This window comes from Varroa jacobsoni, unplaced genomic scaffold (assembly GCF_002532875.2).
Source record: "Varroa jacobsoni isolate VJ856 unplaced genomic scaffold, vjacob_1.0 scaffold_188, whole genome shotgun sequence".
Lineage (NCBI taxonomy): Eukaryota > Metazoa > Arthropoda > Arachnida > Mesostigmata > Varroidae > Varroa > Varroa jacobsoni.
In genome coordinates this window covers 52304-68753 of record NW_019213090.1, presented here as the reverse complement: position 1 = coordinate 68753, position 16450 = coordinate 52304, and the positions used below count along the sequence as shown (strand labels likewise).

The following is a 16450-nucleotide window of genomic DNA, read 5'->3' as shown; positions in this document are numbered from 1 at the left end:
ATCGTTTTCGTGAAAACACGCGATAAACTTTTATTATTTATACTCTTTTTTTTTCTAGCGTTTGCATTTTCCAATATTTCGAATAGATGCAATTACCCTATGTGATCAAATAGGCTACAGTAGATTTAAAACGTACGACCATTACAATAGCACTTTGAGCAAAGTTAACTTCGAAAATACAAAATCATTTGGCAAAGGGTGTTCGTCTTATCTTCAAATGTTTACCCAATCAGCTTTCATTGAATTAAAACAAAGAAAGAAGTACAATCTCACCCCTAATTAGGAGTACGTCAGAGATCAAAGCTTTATTACGCGCTAAATGAGATGAAGTTACAAGTTTCCTCATTCGAAAACTTAATTCTGTTTATCTATAGGGTGCGTTACACTTACCAGACGGTAAGCTTTGTATTTCACCGATGGAAAATCCTGCTGTCAAGAGCTGACTAGAAGATTTGATTCACTGCCAAGAGACCTCGCGAATGTTAGATACCCACGCCCGTTCTTGTAACACGAGAAGCCAGAGAGCCTTGTACACGTAGAATAAAACAACCGGTGTAGTACGAGCTTCTATTTTTGTTTCAAATTTTTAATGCTTGCGGTGTTAATACTGAATGCGCACATATGAAGATTCTAGTATATCTTCAAAAACTTGCATTCATGCTAAGCTTCACTTGAGTTCAGGGAAATTATTCTCAGTTCTTTAGATGGTTTCGTCTTGAAGCTGACTGACGATCAAATCGCATATTGATAGGATGTGTTTTAAGTAATCCCAAATCGCTCGAAATCGTTCTACTACAACTGTAGATAATAATGATAATTATTACTTAGCTTCTTTTCTTAGTATGCAGGATAACACGCAGCAACAGAACCACACGAATCTAGCGATAATCTTGCAACGTTAAACGCCCGCAGCACCTCAACTGAAGGTAAAATTACGTTTCGGCTCTGTTTACCTTTGAACACGAGGGAGTAGCACGGAAGTGCGTGCACTTGGCCTGTTTGCCATACCGTTAGTACGTGTTCCTCCGGCGTTGTTGGTACCAGCTTCGTTATTCCCATTGTAACCCAATTATTAGAACTACCCTCCGAGAAACCTTGACGCGAATGGACAGATCCGAATCGGTAACATCTAATGCCGGCGTCAATAACAACGTACAAAGCGCGTTCACTTCCTACGGCTTACCAGGCGTTAAAAGACAATGGCCGCCCGTATACGACGAGTGCCTTCAGAGCTCGTAGTACCCAGTACAAAGATTTATTGCCAGAATGTTGCTTCCAGCAGTAAATTTTCATGCATTACAACAGTAGTGTTTAGCAGTCTGTTTGACCAGCCCCAAAGCGGGCTCGAGTTGAGCCGCGAAAAAAAAAAAAAAAAAGAGATGGGAACGTTCGTTCAGTTTCACGCATATAAACGTTTTACAATACCTTTCGACTTGACAGTCACTAGACATATTATAACATGTTTATTATATTTGCTAACTCCCTATTATGGTTACTCTAACATGATACTGATTGTACTTTTAACTTATTAGCAATGAGAGCGTGAAACTTAGAGGTAAAGCAATGAGGAGTTAACAGAAATTTTCCGTGTTTTAACTTATTTTTGACCTAGGCTAGTTATCGTATGGCTCTAATCAGCCACTTAATCGATGCGTCGTAACCTATTATGGCTTTTTGCGAGTAGGTACAAAGAAAAGTTTCGAGCGCGATCCGTCCAGTGCCCTAAGTTATATTCGACGTTGCACATAATTCCATGTTACGTTGAAAATTCTAAAAATACATCGACATTGTAAAAGGTCTTTTGATGAAAAAGAGACTCCCACCTTTCATTGACAGTTTGTCCAATGTAAAGTTAATGCGAGTTTACTGCTGCACTAGTCCATGGTGTCTTCCACCAAACAAGTGCTGGCCACTTCCGTTACTCTTCAAGATACCCAGATAAGGATAGAATTGTCGAGCCTCGCATTGAAAAGCAACGTTTGCGTTTTCATTGTTATTTACTAGTCCTCTGTTTCTTAAAGTGCACCTAAAGAGAATCCCCATAACTGACAATTGTATGAAAATTCTATTATATCCGGGCGTAAGAAATGTTTTGAAGAACGTGTTTCTGGCGAAATATATTGACTTGCGAATCGTCTTCGTGCTACTCATATGCATAATAAATTATGTTAGCACTGAATTAATTACTTACGATGATGAGAATGCAATTGTGGCCCTGTGATCTAGGACATCAGGTTCTACGTACGACCGACTGTCAGACCTAGTGGTGCTTAACTAGTCTACAACGGATCTCAAAATCAGTAACTCAATCTATCGCTAGTTGGTTCAACTACCTGCAGGACAAGCCAATTCAGGCGCGCAAATGTGCCTGTATAGGCTAGGTTCGTTCCATATAATATATGTAAATAACAGCTGAACAAAAGGAAGACTAAGAACATGTTGTTAATGTATGTACAGGGTGTGAGACAGGGCAGCACTACGAGAGACGGTATTAGGCGCATCGAACAATCGATATAAGAGTAGTGCAAGAACGCAGAATTCAACTCGGCCGATAGCAGTGACTGACTGAAAGTTCGCCCGTGTATTGGTTCGGTAACAAGCAGGAACACAAACAAGTGGTACGCCGACGCTTCTAGAAAGAGACGTCTTGCCTGGAAGGTTTGCCTTGTATTTGGTGCTGTTATAACGGTCAGGGGTTGTTTGCCTTGAGAACGAAACGAGAAGCGTACGAATGCTGCTAAAGCCTTTGTTTTCCGGTGATGGCGCTAATGTTCGACTACTAGTGTAGCCTTCAGAAGTCGGAAACTTACTTGGCATCGACAACTAAAAGTTACAACGCAGGTGAAGGATAAGTAACAGTGAAGGAACTGGTTATCTAACCTTTATAGGCTTAACTTCCACCGCCGCTGCTGCTGCTGCTACTTTTACTGCCGCGGCAACGTTTCTCCGATTCGAGTAAATATACTTTAATAAAATAACATGTTTTGTATTCGTTTGGGTTAATGCCTTGAACACGTAAGCGAACGAACGCATAGGCACTGCGCAAATAAACAATTGCTATTGTCTAATATATAGACTATTATTCGGCTGTATAAAGGCAGATCTGTATTTTGATCCGTGTACGTGTTTTTGTTTATGTATTTAGGTAGTAGTTAAATAAACAGGTCGATGTCAAAAGGCCATTCAATGATCCGTACATTGCCACACTGCCATCTAGGCAGACGTTAGAAATAACTGCATTATTTTTCACTTGATCATTCTATTTAAGCCAATGTCGAACGTTTCTCCTGACAACGCTAAAAGGCCACCCCGTTCAGAATGATCGCCGATGATTGACATCTTTGTTTTCTCGCATCAAAACGTATCGCTAAGGGCAATATTAGAAAAATCAATAAAAGCCAGACTCAAAGCCGCCCATCCATCATTATATTTAAAATTCACTCTACGTTCCCGTAGCGCAGATTACGCTGACTTCGACGCCCCCTTAGTGTATCTTTGTAGTTGATTAATTACGCCTTCGAGTACCGGTTCTAGTCGTGAGTGACTAGCCAATAATATGCGTCTTTTTACCACCACCATAGGTGCCACATAAAAGCTTCGTCTCAAATATAAAGTGTCTATTCAGAGAAACCTAATGTAGAGTGTTTTATTTTGTACCTGTAAAACGCTTCGTTTCCTATTTGTGAGGGACAAAACATCGTTGTCGAAATCGTCATTACTATGATAACGTAATTTGAAAATCGTTTAAGGCGAAAAAAAGGAAAATTCCACTGACGGTGCGTGTACGCACGTCGTCGATTAAGCTATATTTTGAAACGTGACAGCGGTGAGATTCGGGAATGTCCTTATTTCCATAATTGAACTGGAGCAATCACCTATATCTACTTCAATCATCCCCGACCAAAGTTACCAGTTCCTCAATGTCGCTTGAATAGCGGACGGTCAAGTTTACCAGTAAACTGCACTTACCAGTAAGTGCAGTGCTCCATGTGGCACCAGACTGCCCGTACGAATTATTACACTGAATAGATACTGTAGAGATGTACAGAAGCACACGTCCCGCAGCTCAGAAGGACTACAATTTCTACTATAGTGGAAGGCGTTTCGGAACTAAAACAGCACACGGTATCGTTTCCAGTTAACATGGCCGCCGTATAGCGTAATTGAAATTATTTTAGATCCAGCTAACAACTGCAACTACGTTGTATATACATATCGAAAAATATATAAATTATCACTATACTGTCATTTCAGATAGGCGGTTTCAGTACACCTTGTTTTTGCTCTATTTACCATTTTTGTTGACCGAAACGAATCAAACTAAAGATAAAATGTCGTTTAATTTGTTCTGAAATGAATTTCAAGTTAGGTTATGTTATTTGTGAAGGATATCGGATAGGTGCTCCCCGCATCGTAGCACGAGACGAAACCTATTTTTAACCCGTTCGTATTGTCAAAATGCCTGAACGACGCCTAAAGACCAAACGACATAGGTACCTAAAATATTTTGCATGAAATACACCGAATGTTGAGGGTGGCAAAAATAGAGGAATAAAAGATGGCGCTAAGGTCATCAGATCATTGGAGCATAGATTTAGGGTCCTATAAAACGCCGAGTGTCGTATTGCCAAGCAAGCACATATTGCTCGCCTTCTAAAAAGACTGAGCGTATCGTCGCCGTACGTTTCTGTGTGCGCTTATTCGCGACACGACAAACAACCTTATGTACTGCTGTATGTCGTACAGACATGCATTTCGTAGGCACTCACAAATGACGGGTTTCCATCGTATTTTAGGCCACTGCCAGGAAGAAGGGAATCGAGAAAGAAGCTTGAGGGACGATATACGAACGAATGAGAGGGTTTCTGAAGGCTGCTGAAACAGCTCTCAGCGTCAATGATGGACTGAGGCCCTTTTCACATAAACACACACACGCGCCCATCTCGACAATTTTGAATGGTGGATTTGTAAAGCTTTCAGAATCGACGCGGGCGAAAAAGGGCCGTCGGCTGGGGCAAACTGCAGATAGGTTGGGACGTCGAGGAGGCGCCACTAAAGGGAACGCTGCCGTTTCCACGTCTGGGGGCTAAGAATTTAACGTAATAAAAATGCATTTAATAGGACCTAGCAAAGTATTTCTGTATAGCCCCAGCGACACTGTCCGGTGCTCAACGTGTGGTACAAACATCGAGCTATGGGACGTGCTTGTACCCAATCATCGTGTTCAGGCATCTGCTGCCATTTATAAATTGTAGGGTTCATAGGCGCAGCTCTCGATTCAAACTTGTCATAGAAAAACATTTCACCTCATAATGATTGGGGCCAGTTCTGTACACTTTATAGTAATAGCTAGTATACTCTGTTCACAAAATCTATTGTCCAGGCTGCAGGAAATAACTCCATAACTATATATACCTACCGACATGGCTGGACCATCAGCCCCTTTAGTAAAGAATCGGTCTTCAGCTTCTGCTTGCTTGTCATTGCCATGCTCCTCTGTTTTTTCTCAGTACGTGAGAAGAATGGATGACATTCACAAAATGTTTTTCCGTCTCTGCAGTTATTAGTAATCACTCTTAGTTGCTCCAGTGGATGACGGATATTGCTCCAGCCGTATTTGGCAAGGCAAACTTTCTCCTTTAGAAATCGCATTTCAGCTGCTTATACGTGCAACGAATTGTTCTGTTCGTTGACCTAGACGTATTTGCGGCTGCAGATGAAGGTCAAACGACTTGACAGCTCTTTTCTTCGAAATAATCTTCCGTTAAAAGATACTCGTTAAATTCAAGCTAGATATATCTGTAAAGCTGTAACTAGTGTTTTCGAAAACTTCGTTGTGCCTCTACCAGCCATGCGGGCGAAAAGTAGTCAACGAAAATCGTTGCGGCAACGGTAAAGTGAAGCGCGGTTCCCACCCTCTCAGCTAGCCGTCGGAAAGCTTTAAACTGCTCGGAAAGCTGCCGCAGTCGATACTTGGGGGGGGGGGGGGGGGCCGTCGCCATTAAGCGAGTGAGCGAGCGAGCGAGCGAGCGATTAGCCATCACCCCTGGTGGTCCCGATGCGTCGTGCAAGCAACACGAGAAGGACTTCAAAAGCACGCAATGCTTGACATAGGCTGAGCTTTCTACCGCTGCAGTTCTACAATCAGTGAACAGCTGAATAGCACATTCTCAAAAAAAAAACCACCAGAATGTAGAGCATCGACGATATGGTAGACTGAGTTTATCCTTAGGCCAAGTAAGCCAGGGGACTCAAGTGTAGGTTAAAGGATAAGAACAGGCTAAGAAACGTTACTGCACCAAGGCGAACCTATACGCCTCTCATCGCATACGCTAAAAGCTCGGGAACATACCGCAAATCATTCTCTTTCTATTTTTCATTTGTTGACTTGGGACGGTGTGCGCCCGATCTGTCGTATCTTGGCGCCGCTGCTATCGCAGCCGCGCCGCTTTGGATGCCAACGTTGGTAGTGGCACTCATGATTGTGGTGCCCAAGTTCGTCTCTTCGATTTCTCTCAGCGGGTTCTGACCCGGCGTCCTCGGTGCAGCTGTGTGGTTTTGGCAGCAAAATGAATAAACTATGTATGCCTTTTAGGCCACATAAAGACACCGCATGTGAACGAGCCTATAACAGATAGCATGAAGCAGATTCGAGGTACGGTACGGGCCCGGTTGGCCAGGCATACCTCGTTGTTTTTCAGAATCACCATAATATAACGTCACTTTGAATATGATGCTACGAACTGTTTGCTTTTTAAATAAGTGTGGTCGCCACTTGACGAGCCAGAAACGCATGGTGGTTCCATGAAGCGTACCTTAAATATAAGACCCAATTATAATTCGAGTCTTATCTTGCGACTTACACGTCGTATATATATATGCATGCTAATAATTTACAAATAGGTTTCATCTGTTGTTTTTTGCTTTTCAATTTTCAGAATGTCTACGAAGCCAAAAGCTTTGCCGGCGCACACTTGACTTAATTTTAATTTTGTACTGGTATTATCCATAAATAAAGTTTACATGGTAAAGAAGCCCTTTTTTAAATGTATGGACGAGCTGGACAAGAAAGCTTGCTTACGTAATAGTACATATACCGTGCATAGATACATATGTGTGCGCCTTTGCATGATATGTATAACGAGGAAATGGTCATGACTTGTTTATCAACCAGCGTGTCGAGGGCACCGTCTAGCCCGCCGACCACGGCCTACTCACCTATGTAAGTGTTATTATGCGTATGCCTGTTCCAATCTATGGAGCCGAAGTAGGCACAATTGACAACCGTCCATTATAAACATGCCCCTTAAGTCCCTTCATTGTAAGTTTCCTATCAAATAAAACTCGCTTTTACTGACATCATACTCCTTTGCTCGAATAGAAGTAACCTGTCTATTTTAGTGACTCTTTTTGCGCTGTCATAGCATTACTGTCACTCTTCCCTTGCTCCGTTTCGATCTCGCGCGTCATGCTCTTCCTCTATGGTAGCCGTTTTCGACGGGTTGCTACCGGCTAAAGCCTGTCGTAGCGCCTTCTTTGGCCACGAATTGCTCGGCAATTTGTCTGCATATGAGAATGACGGCTGTTTGTGTTAGTGCGCTGTGTATCGAAAGCGTTCCAGGCTTTCACTCTGTGTGCTGTATGGTACATGTCCTTCAGTGGCAACGAACTAGTCCGCCTGCCATTTTGGTACCCCCGCTTCTTAGCGATAAAAGCGACGCCAATCGGATTTGCAAAGCTGCGTATCGGCCTGTCTAAACCCATCTAATAGAGCAGCCAAAGCTGCAGGTGCGATTGTAATAGTCGCTTTCTATCTAACTCGAGGGCAAACATCGCTACTCCAATAAGCGTTTTGTCACCATTACAGCCCGCTCCACTCTTCGGCGATGCACTATTTGACCAGTTAACGATCTGCATCGTTTCTGAGCTCGGCCGACATCGCTGCTGCCGCAATGATCAATCATAGGCGCGAGCAGACGGATGTACCAACAAATAACCGTCCGTTTGACGCGAGCTACTGTTGACAAATGTATCTACACTCCACCACAACAGGCGGAGCGCCGCTCTGCGTATGGCGCATACATCTATTCTTGATACTAATCTCGTAGTGGACATGCTGTACTCAGGGGATCAACTCACGGGGCCTTTCAACGCGCGGGGCCAGGGCGGGAAAATACCATCCACCACAGAAAGACATTTTCGGGACGATTATAGGATGATATGAGCATGCGGCAATGGTCAGATTGCAGCAGAGGAAGCAGGGGCAGTAATCAATTTCTGTGTTGCACTCCCTGTATCTAATTAGCACCACAGAAAACTGTCTGAGACTACTAGTCAGTAGCAGACTATAATACTATCAGTAGCATTTGTTGCTGTTCTCCCTGCCGCAGTTGGAAAAGCACCAGCAGTCAGAAGCGGCCGTCAACTTCTTGTTCTGCCGAACTGCCCGCCAAAAAACGCCACTCTCCACACCGGTGCAAGTGAATAGCTGTTTATAGCCACCCAAATATACAGAGCGTAGAGATTCATTGACTAGTTATCGACACAGGGGAGACAGAACAAACCTCAATGCAATGGATAAATTAGCACCGAGTCCTCTTTTTCGTCTTCCACTCGTTTGCTGTTCCTTTTCGGTCGTTCGGATAGGCATTTCACGATCATGAAGCGACAGCGGACCGCCAAGGGTTCACGTCAGCGATGCCAAATGACCACATGATGGGTCGATACCATCACTGGGGTAGGTGTGCAGAGACGACAGTCGGCAACGGCAGAACTAATAGCGCTCACAATTCTAATGTCCGTTCTACAAACAACGCGTTGTGTAGCACCTGCTGTTGTCGCCGTTCGTTTTGTTGTTTATTAAAATGCACACGAACAAACAAATGTAGGCTCTTCTGAAGTTAGCGGGAAAACGAACGAAGACAGATGTGCGAAAGTTCAGTGGACAAATAATTTAGGTTGGCTTCACAACAGAGGATGACGCTGCGTTCGCTCGCTCGCACATGAGCCATTATGTTCAGGCACCAGAGGTCCTATTATGTAAACTTGTAATTGTTTTTATCGTCTCTATTGTTACATGGTATGTTAGCGGTTAGAATTCCGTCTTTGGATTTGTTGCGCATATTTACCTTTAGAGCACATGTGGCTAACATTTCTGCTACCTTTAGTGGTTAACGTATACTTTCGGTCGTTTTTGTTGTTCCGGCGTTTCCGACGCAGCTGCAGACGACGACAAAATTCAGTCGGATCTTGCAAATGGCATACACGCGCTGCGTGATTCACGCACTCTAAATCAGCTAAATCGACAACGATTTACGTGGTACGAGGATAGACACAGACAGACATACACACACGTCACACTCACTGTAGTTTACCGTCTACATGTATACTTTGTCATCACCGCGTCGATGTAATCTCCTACGATATGTACGTCAATCAAGAAGAGGAAGGCCTAGTAGTTTGCATAGTTTTATCGATTGTCTAGTCATATGAAACACGACATTTAGTGTGTGAACCATAGGGATGCAGTAGCGTTGCGAATCCAGCCTGGAAACCCGATGACCTCACTCGCCTGTCTCACTTTATCTGTCCCAGAGAGACAGCCAGCTTTATAGGTCCTGCCTATTGCTGTCAGCGTTCCCTCACCTTAACAAACAAATATCGATAACGTCAGTAACGTTGTTGTTGTTGGTGTTGGCGTTATTGTTAGAACATGAACGACACACCATCACGAAGTGACTCGAGGTATAGTGACTGAACGAATCGCTGATTGACTCGTTTGCATCACAAATGACGACACCCGCTAGAATGATACCATCCAATGTACCGATGATCACTGAAGACGGCGTTGGTGGCGAACTGCCACTATCTCCACCGGCGTCACCAGCCATCAAACATCACCGCCCTCTCTTATGATCGCCAGGCATGTATCAGTATCTGACTCGGCGTATGGGCAGGCGCGCGAACGCGTTCAGTACCGTATGACCGGCCTACCGGTCCAATAGTAGCATCTGTGCCGCCTGCTGATGATGCGGAAATTGTTGCCACCGTCGTTTCTTGCGTGCGGCCGCGCGGGGCATTTGCTGTCCATCACTGAACGTCAGTTCGCAGCCTGGCAACGTGTTCGATCTTTTGCGCTAATCATCAACGTAAATACAAATATGGCTAGCTGGCAAAAGCTGGTCCGATTTTCTAGGATGCCGGTATACGCCAATCGCTAGCGTACGCGTGCGACGTATCCGAGACGATTAGTAAGTAAGCGATACCGACCTAGAGGCACGAATCACGGTTACGCAGCAGCAGGCCATTCGCAACTGCTTCTGCTGTGCCCTGCGCACGATTCTAAGTGACACAGAGCGGCTAGCTGCGCTCACTACTGTCGTCTATGATGCGCGACTGGTTGACACGCCGCGAGAGCGTTAACAGATAATGAGGCCAGCCAGCCAGCCAGCCACCCACGAGCACTACAGCTAAATAAAGCTACTGTATAACTAGCATAGCGATAGCAGTAGCATTTTAAGAGGCTGCCGTCATTTGCGGCCAACGTCGCGTTTGCCTTCGTTTAGCCGTTCACCGCCGGCGCCACTACTGCCAGATTTCGTCGGAGAGTCGTAGCCGTCGCCGAAGCTTCTGCGACTGCTCAGACCATTATGACTATTAGTAGTGTTATGGCCGTTGTTCTCCCCCATCTCCCATAATAACGGAGTGCTCGTTGCTTGCACGCAAAGGCCTATTGGTACAACGGGAACTCTTCGATAGCAGCAAGTATGGTTTGTGCTAGTGGTGATGCTACCGTAATCTTTCTCTTGATCGATAGCAGCCTTTCTAGCGTGACTGCTTCCATCCTTCTAGCCTCAGGTGCCTCCTGTTGCCCGTCCCAGTACGAATTCTCTGTGTCTGTCTACTATACTTCTGCAATTTTTACTATGAAATTATGCATCTTTGGCTTCCTGAGTAGCTCGCTGATGTCTAGCGGACTCGCGTGGTGAACTGAATCGCGCTCACAATTGCTACTACCGAAACTAATTTCGCAATCATCTCTGGATTGTCATACCTGTGACACCTTATTACTTAATGTTATCGGCCGTTGGGGTCGATTCGCGTTTGTGTGTATGTAGTATGGCTGGCGATTTTGACGAGATACGGGCATGTGACCGCTTGTACCGTTTGACCGTCCCGACCGCCCGAACACTTTTTCATCGAGCGTGTCTCTACACGGCCGCTAATTTGTGGTACGTCGATAAGTTAGTCACGTTGGCTCCCGCAATGGAAAACACCAGCTGTACTTTTGTATCGAAACAGGTCGTATCGGTCGCGTTTTTTTAGCACGAGCTACACGAAGTTCACTTGCTCTGGCAACCGATACTCCTGCTGCTCCGTACGTTTCTACATTAATCGTTAAGATGGCCGGCTGCTGTACTTGTCGCCGCCATAATTTCAGCATCACTTGCCATTGCTGGCGCCAGTGGAGGCAATCGCGCTTGGCGTCCCTTTTCCCTAGCGCAAGCCGCATCGTAAGCCCGAAACCTTCGTGCTGACGTTGTGTTTTTGAACGCGTGCCTGTCTGCCCATACCTTTATCGATAAGACAGACCAGACGTCGCCGCTGGTCTGTTGCGATACTCTTGACTTCATCCTACTCGTCTGTTCTGTTGAATGAATATTACTTTGCCCGATACCCGTGTGACCGATGCCGCGTAGACGCCTATGGTCTATCTGTGTTCATGATGCCGTCTGTTGTTGCGACTGTTGTGCACGTCTGCATCAACAATTAGTATATGCTAGTAGCTCTGTGGCAGGTCAGTCGTTAGCAGTTCTGTGTCAACGCTGCTTGTGCTTAGCTGCTACTGTTGCTGGACACTCAACCATAGCAATAACAGCGTAAGGGTCTAGGCAGCGTTGTAGGAAAAGAAAGCCTACAATGGCTGGCAATGATGTGCCGTTGTTCAAGTCTCCATTAGGCGCTTGCTGGTGTTTTCGACATCACGACTCGTTCACCCGTAACGGTAACAGACGTTCACGTAGACACGCGCAAGCTCTCCACGTCGCTGCCCGCATCACCACAATAACGACGATGGCCGTCGTTTGAGTTACAGCACTGCGGCCCCTGCTGTCGTCGCTGCCAATCTGCCTCAAGTCCCGTCGTCGTCCTGCCCATTTTGGGTTAGCCTATCCATTTATTGTAAACTTATACGTACACACCTATTCGAGCCACATAGGATACATCTAGTATACAACTGTATATATATATATTTGTATGACTTTAGGTTACCAACGGCGTCAGCGACGGTAACAAAGAAGAAAGCAACGCTCTTTTCGCCCTGTTCTCCTCTCACAGACGTCTTCGATATGGATAGCGAGCGACTTCACGTTCGGTCCTTCTTAAAAATGTGCACTTTAACAGGGAAATGTAAATGTCCGCCTTGCATTTTTATATCACCTTTTATAATGGTAACGCTAGATAAACGCTCGTTTACGATATTTTCGTTCAAGTCATTGCTTCTGATAGTTTTCACGCAGAAATTTGTTTAATTTTAATTAATTAATAATTACACTGTCCCTCCTACGAGTTTACCAGAGGGAAAATCCGTTTGAGCAAAGCGCGCCTAAGACAGTACCCCCCTCCCTCTCCTGACCGCTCTGACAATTGTATGCTAAGCGGTTGTCTTCCCCGTCTAGTCGCCAGTCGAAAAGCTACGGGGTGCGCCAGTAGCGCAACACGTTTTCGAACATGTAATTTAAATAAATGATAACGTTATTAAATATTTTGCGTACATTTTTTATTTGCCGTCTACAACACGTTCCGCGTTTGCTTTCTCCGTATCCCTAGACGTGAAGCTATTGACGTATCAATATGGAGAGGCACAAAGGATTCGTGTGCGGTGTGGACTTAAATGGAGCTATTGCCTGGCATCTCGTCTTCTACTAAATTTAAAGTTATGAATGTGTATATGTAAATTTCGTCCTGTGTGTAACAATATCTATGAATGTCTGCGTTGACAGCCCAATATATCCGTGACGCCGATCTACTTTTTGGCTGTTTACTTGGACATATCTAAAAAAGCGATCCAAAATCTTTCACGGAAAAAAAGCTTGCCGAAGGTCATGTATCGCAATGGTTAGAGTCGTTTTACTTTACCTAGGTTTCACAATGCCTTGCCCCATTCGTTACACGTAACCCGTTCGAGTGTGCATAAACAATTGCAGCTTAGCGGAAAGCAAAGAAAACAAAGGAAGCATACGATAGACCTTGCAATTACTGTGTACGGTATTTACCTTCACGTGGTTTATTTGGTGGCAAGAACAGTTTCCAGAGGCATGGGTACGCTGACCCTGAAACGAGATTGGATGCATCTTTCTGCCTCGTGCCTCAAGATGGTACAAGATGTCTAATTGTACATAGATATATACTTATGCACACCTATACAGATTGTAGTTTTGACGACAGATTTGCTATGTAGACCTTAGCGTTGCGAGATATGGCTGACTTTCATGACTCTCTGATAAAACTATTGTTTGTATGTTATTTCTAATGTATAGTGTAAGAAGTGGTTCGTAGAATCTTGACTGTCATGATAGAGACGTATATGCAGGTTAAGTTCGTTTGGGCTATTCTTGGTTGTTGTGTACTATGTTTATTAATGTATGGTGCATTGCATGTACGTTCAGTCACCTCACTTAGTGTGTATAATTGTATAGTGTTTTTCAATTCGAAGTGAAAATCTTATCTCTAAATACAAGTTACAACAAACTAACATCCCCGTCAAATCGTTATTCTAACAGAGAAAAGTTAGACAGTTACGCGTTCTATCTTTTCATGTATCACTTTCTACCCATACAATGTTAGATTGATCGCTGCGCAAAAACCGGCTGTTCACTTTTGATAGTTTATACAGTCATAGGAGCAGGAGGCTTGACAAACGGCATATAGCGTTGTCTTTGCGATGAAAGAATAAATCACGACGGCATCGAGGACAACGTGTCACGCAACGTCATCGTATAGTGCTTGTTCCTAGTTCGGAACTTTCCTCTTTCCTTGTTTAACTTTAGATAGAGAACGACAGCAGTAAAGATAGAGATTCAGGGAACGAACGTGTGGTTCGTGTACGTACCGTTGTTCGAGTATAATATGTTAATTTCATCGGGAGCGCTGCATGCTCTTGCACACTTCGGACTAAACAATGATTTATTTCGCTCTAATATTATTTATAAATTATACTGTTTACCACTGAGGAAGCTATAGAGCCTTTGCAATTTTAAATAAATTTATCAGAAAGTTGTAATTAATTAACCAAAATTAGATTGACAGCTTCTCTACACCTAACCTAATCGATGATGACCGATCCTTAAAAATAAATTACCGTTTCTATAATTAAACCTAGATTTCCGTTTTGATGACGACGTGAAAATGCTTGTATGTGTGGATTTCTAAAATTGGAAACCTGTCAAATTTACCGCTAGTGGTTGAGAAAAGAACCCAGGATGTAACTGGGCCGGATAGAACTACTCAGGTCCTAGTATCATAGTAGCTGAGTCCGCTTCATTGATTGATCAATTCGGGAACGTTCCAATCGATTTCTATGGTATATTAGAGAGCAAGGCGTTGTAGCTACGATCAATAATACGTTGCCCCACTCTTACAAACATTTAGCATGTACGCGTACTTATCGTAACTTTGCCGAATGCACCAAAATGGTTGTCACGCTGAACGAATTTTTGTCAGTAATACAAATGGGATTTGAGCCGAAAATTGTTGATGAACAAGAAATTCATAAATTGGTAAAATAAAAAAAAAAAACCTTTTCTATTCTGTTCCTTTTCCGGCGAACCATATTGGCGATTGCAGCCTATGGTTGTTATATGAATGCAGCTTTTGACATTTATATTGATTCATTATTTGAATGGCGACAGATTGCCGGTTGGGTCACAGCCATGATCCTTTCGTTTGATCCATGTAATTCGTACTATGTTAGAGCCGTAACTGGCTGCTAGCTAGGCCTTTTTTGAAAGATGCCCGCCCGTACATACAGGCCTGTGACAGCAGGTAGAAAAGCTAGCAGTGCCTCCGGGCCGCTTAAAGAATAGGTGCCCTTTCATATCCCCAAATACAAATAAATTTTTACTTTGTCTCATTAAATGGTACTGAAATAGTACATTGTCTTAGCTATGCTAGTAAACAAACATATGTTAGATAAGTTTATAAATAAGATAGAAGGCTAGATAAGCGGACGATGTGATACGAACGGATCTCAAAAGGCGACCATTGGAACACATTGATGTAATATTTAGTACGACTGCGTCCAGACACTCTTAGGTAGCTCCAGTCCTTTCTCCATATCTATCGGTGACAGAATGATAAGCAGATATGGTTCTTTCGATATGACTATTCAGCACGGAACAGCCGGATTGACGTCACTTTATTTCTCAGAATAATATTCCTTAACGGTGCTTCGATCTATTAGCAGCCTCGATCGAAATGATCTGATTGTTTTTGTTTTTGAAAATTTTTCATCCGTCAGTCGTGTGCGAAAATCGACACTGAGTTTTGTGTGCTTGTTCTTATCGATGCGGCGTGCGACTGGCTTCAAATGTATAGATATGACGTATTTTCTCATGCTCTCGACTCACTTTTCTATTTGGGAGTTGACTTAAATATCCCGCGACCGAGGGGCGTTGGGGCGAGAGGGGCTGATACGATTTTCGACAAAAAAGACAGACTCAACATTTTATTGATGCTACATTTAGATGATTATTTCTTTTTCTCTCGTTACTGTTGTGCTTACATTTCCGTATTGATTTTCTGTATCGTTTTACAATATTCAGTATACTCGCTTGCTGATAATGCAAAGGGGCTGCAAGCTGACGACTAGATCACGATAAGATTAGCGTGAATCAGGTTATGTTTTGTTCAATTTATACATCAGCACGCTCGTTAAAATAGCACAATCGCTCGTTAAGGACGATTCGTTAATTTGTCACAGTCTTCCCCAACTATGATCTAATAGTCTCTCTTGAAAATCTTCCGCTACTTTTCTAATATGCAAGCATTTACAGCTGCTTATATTGAAGTAGACAGTATATTTTTTAAATAGGGCTTAAGTGGGCTACAATTTACGTACAAATAGACACCACTGTTATACAATATAAGGGCGCTATTTAGCACTAGATATTAACCAGCTTATAATAACGGCTTCCCTGCTGCACTGGCTATCCTGGCGTGTAGGCTATAGTAAAGCTGAAGAAGATGAGCTGTCAGATAGGCTGATGATATCTTCGGGAGCTTCCCTCGATAATAAATAACCTGTTAAACCTAGTAAACTATATTATAATATCGTCACGTTTAGATCACATGTGTCACATTGATCTAGCTATATTCGTAATGTGGTAAAGTTCAATCGACCAAACTACAAAAAATCACGCTATTTGTGTATCCAAAAAAATTAATCTGGGCG

The 16450-nt window shown here is 43.5% G+C and overlaps 1 protein-coding gene across 3 annotated transcripts in view; it reads right to left on the bottom strand.

Moving 5' to 3' along the window:
- The window catches only part of LOC111272624 (cGMP-inhibited 3',5'-cyclic phosphodiesterase 3A), a 90326-nt gene that overhangs the window by 36567 nt on the left and 37309 nt on the right, over window positions 1–16450 (bottom strand). The window contains exon 1 of one of the 3 annotated variants that reach the window (XM_022854207.2): window positions 9129–10311. The exons of the other annotated variants lie outside the window; for them this stretch is intronic. Coding sequence (XP_022709942.1) covers window positions 9129–9152 — 24 coding nt within the window. The 5' untranslated portion in view covers window positions 9153–10311. Of the gene's footprint in view, window positions 1–9128; window positions 10312–16450 lie in introns of those variants that run through there. 3 annotated transcript variants of the gene reach the window in all.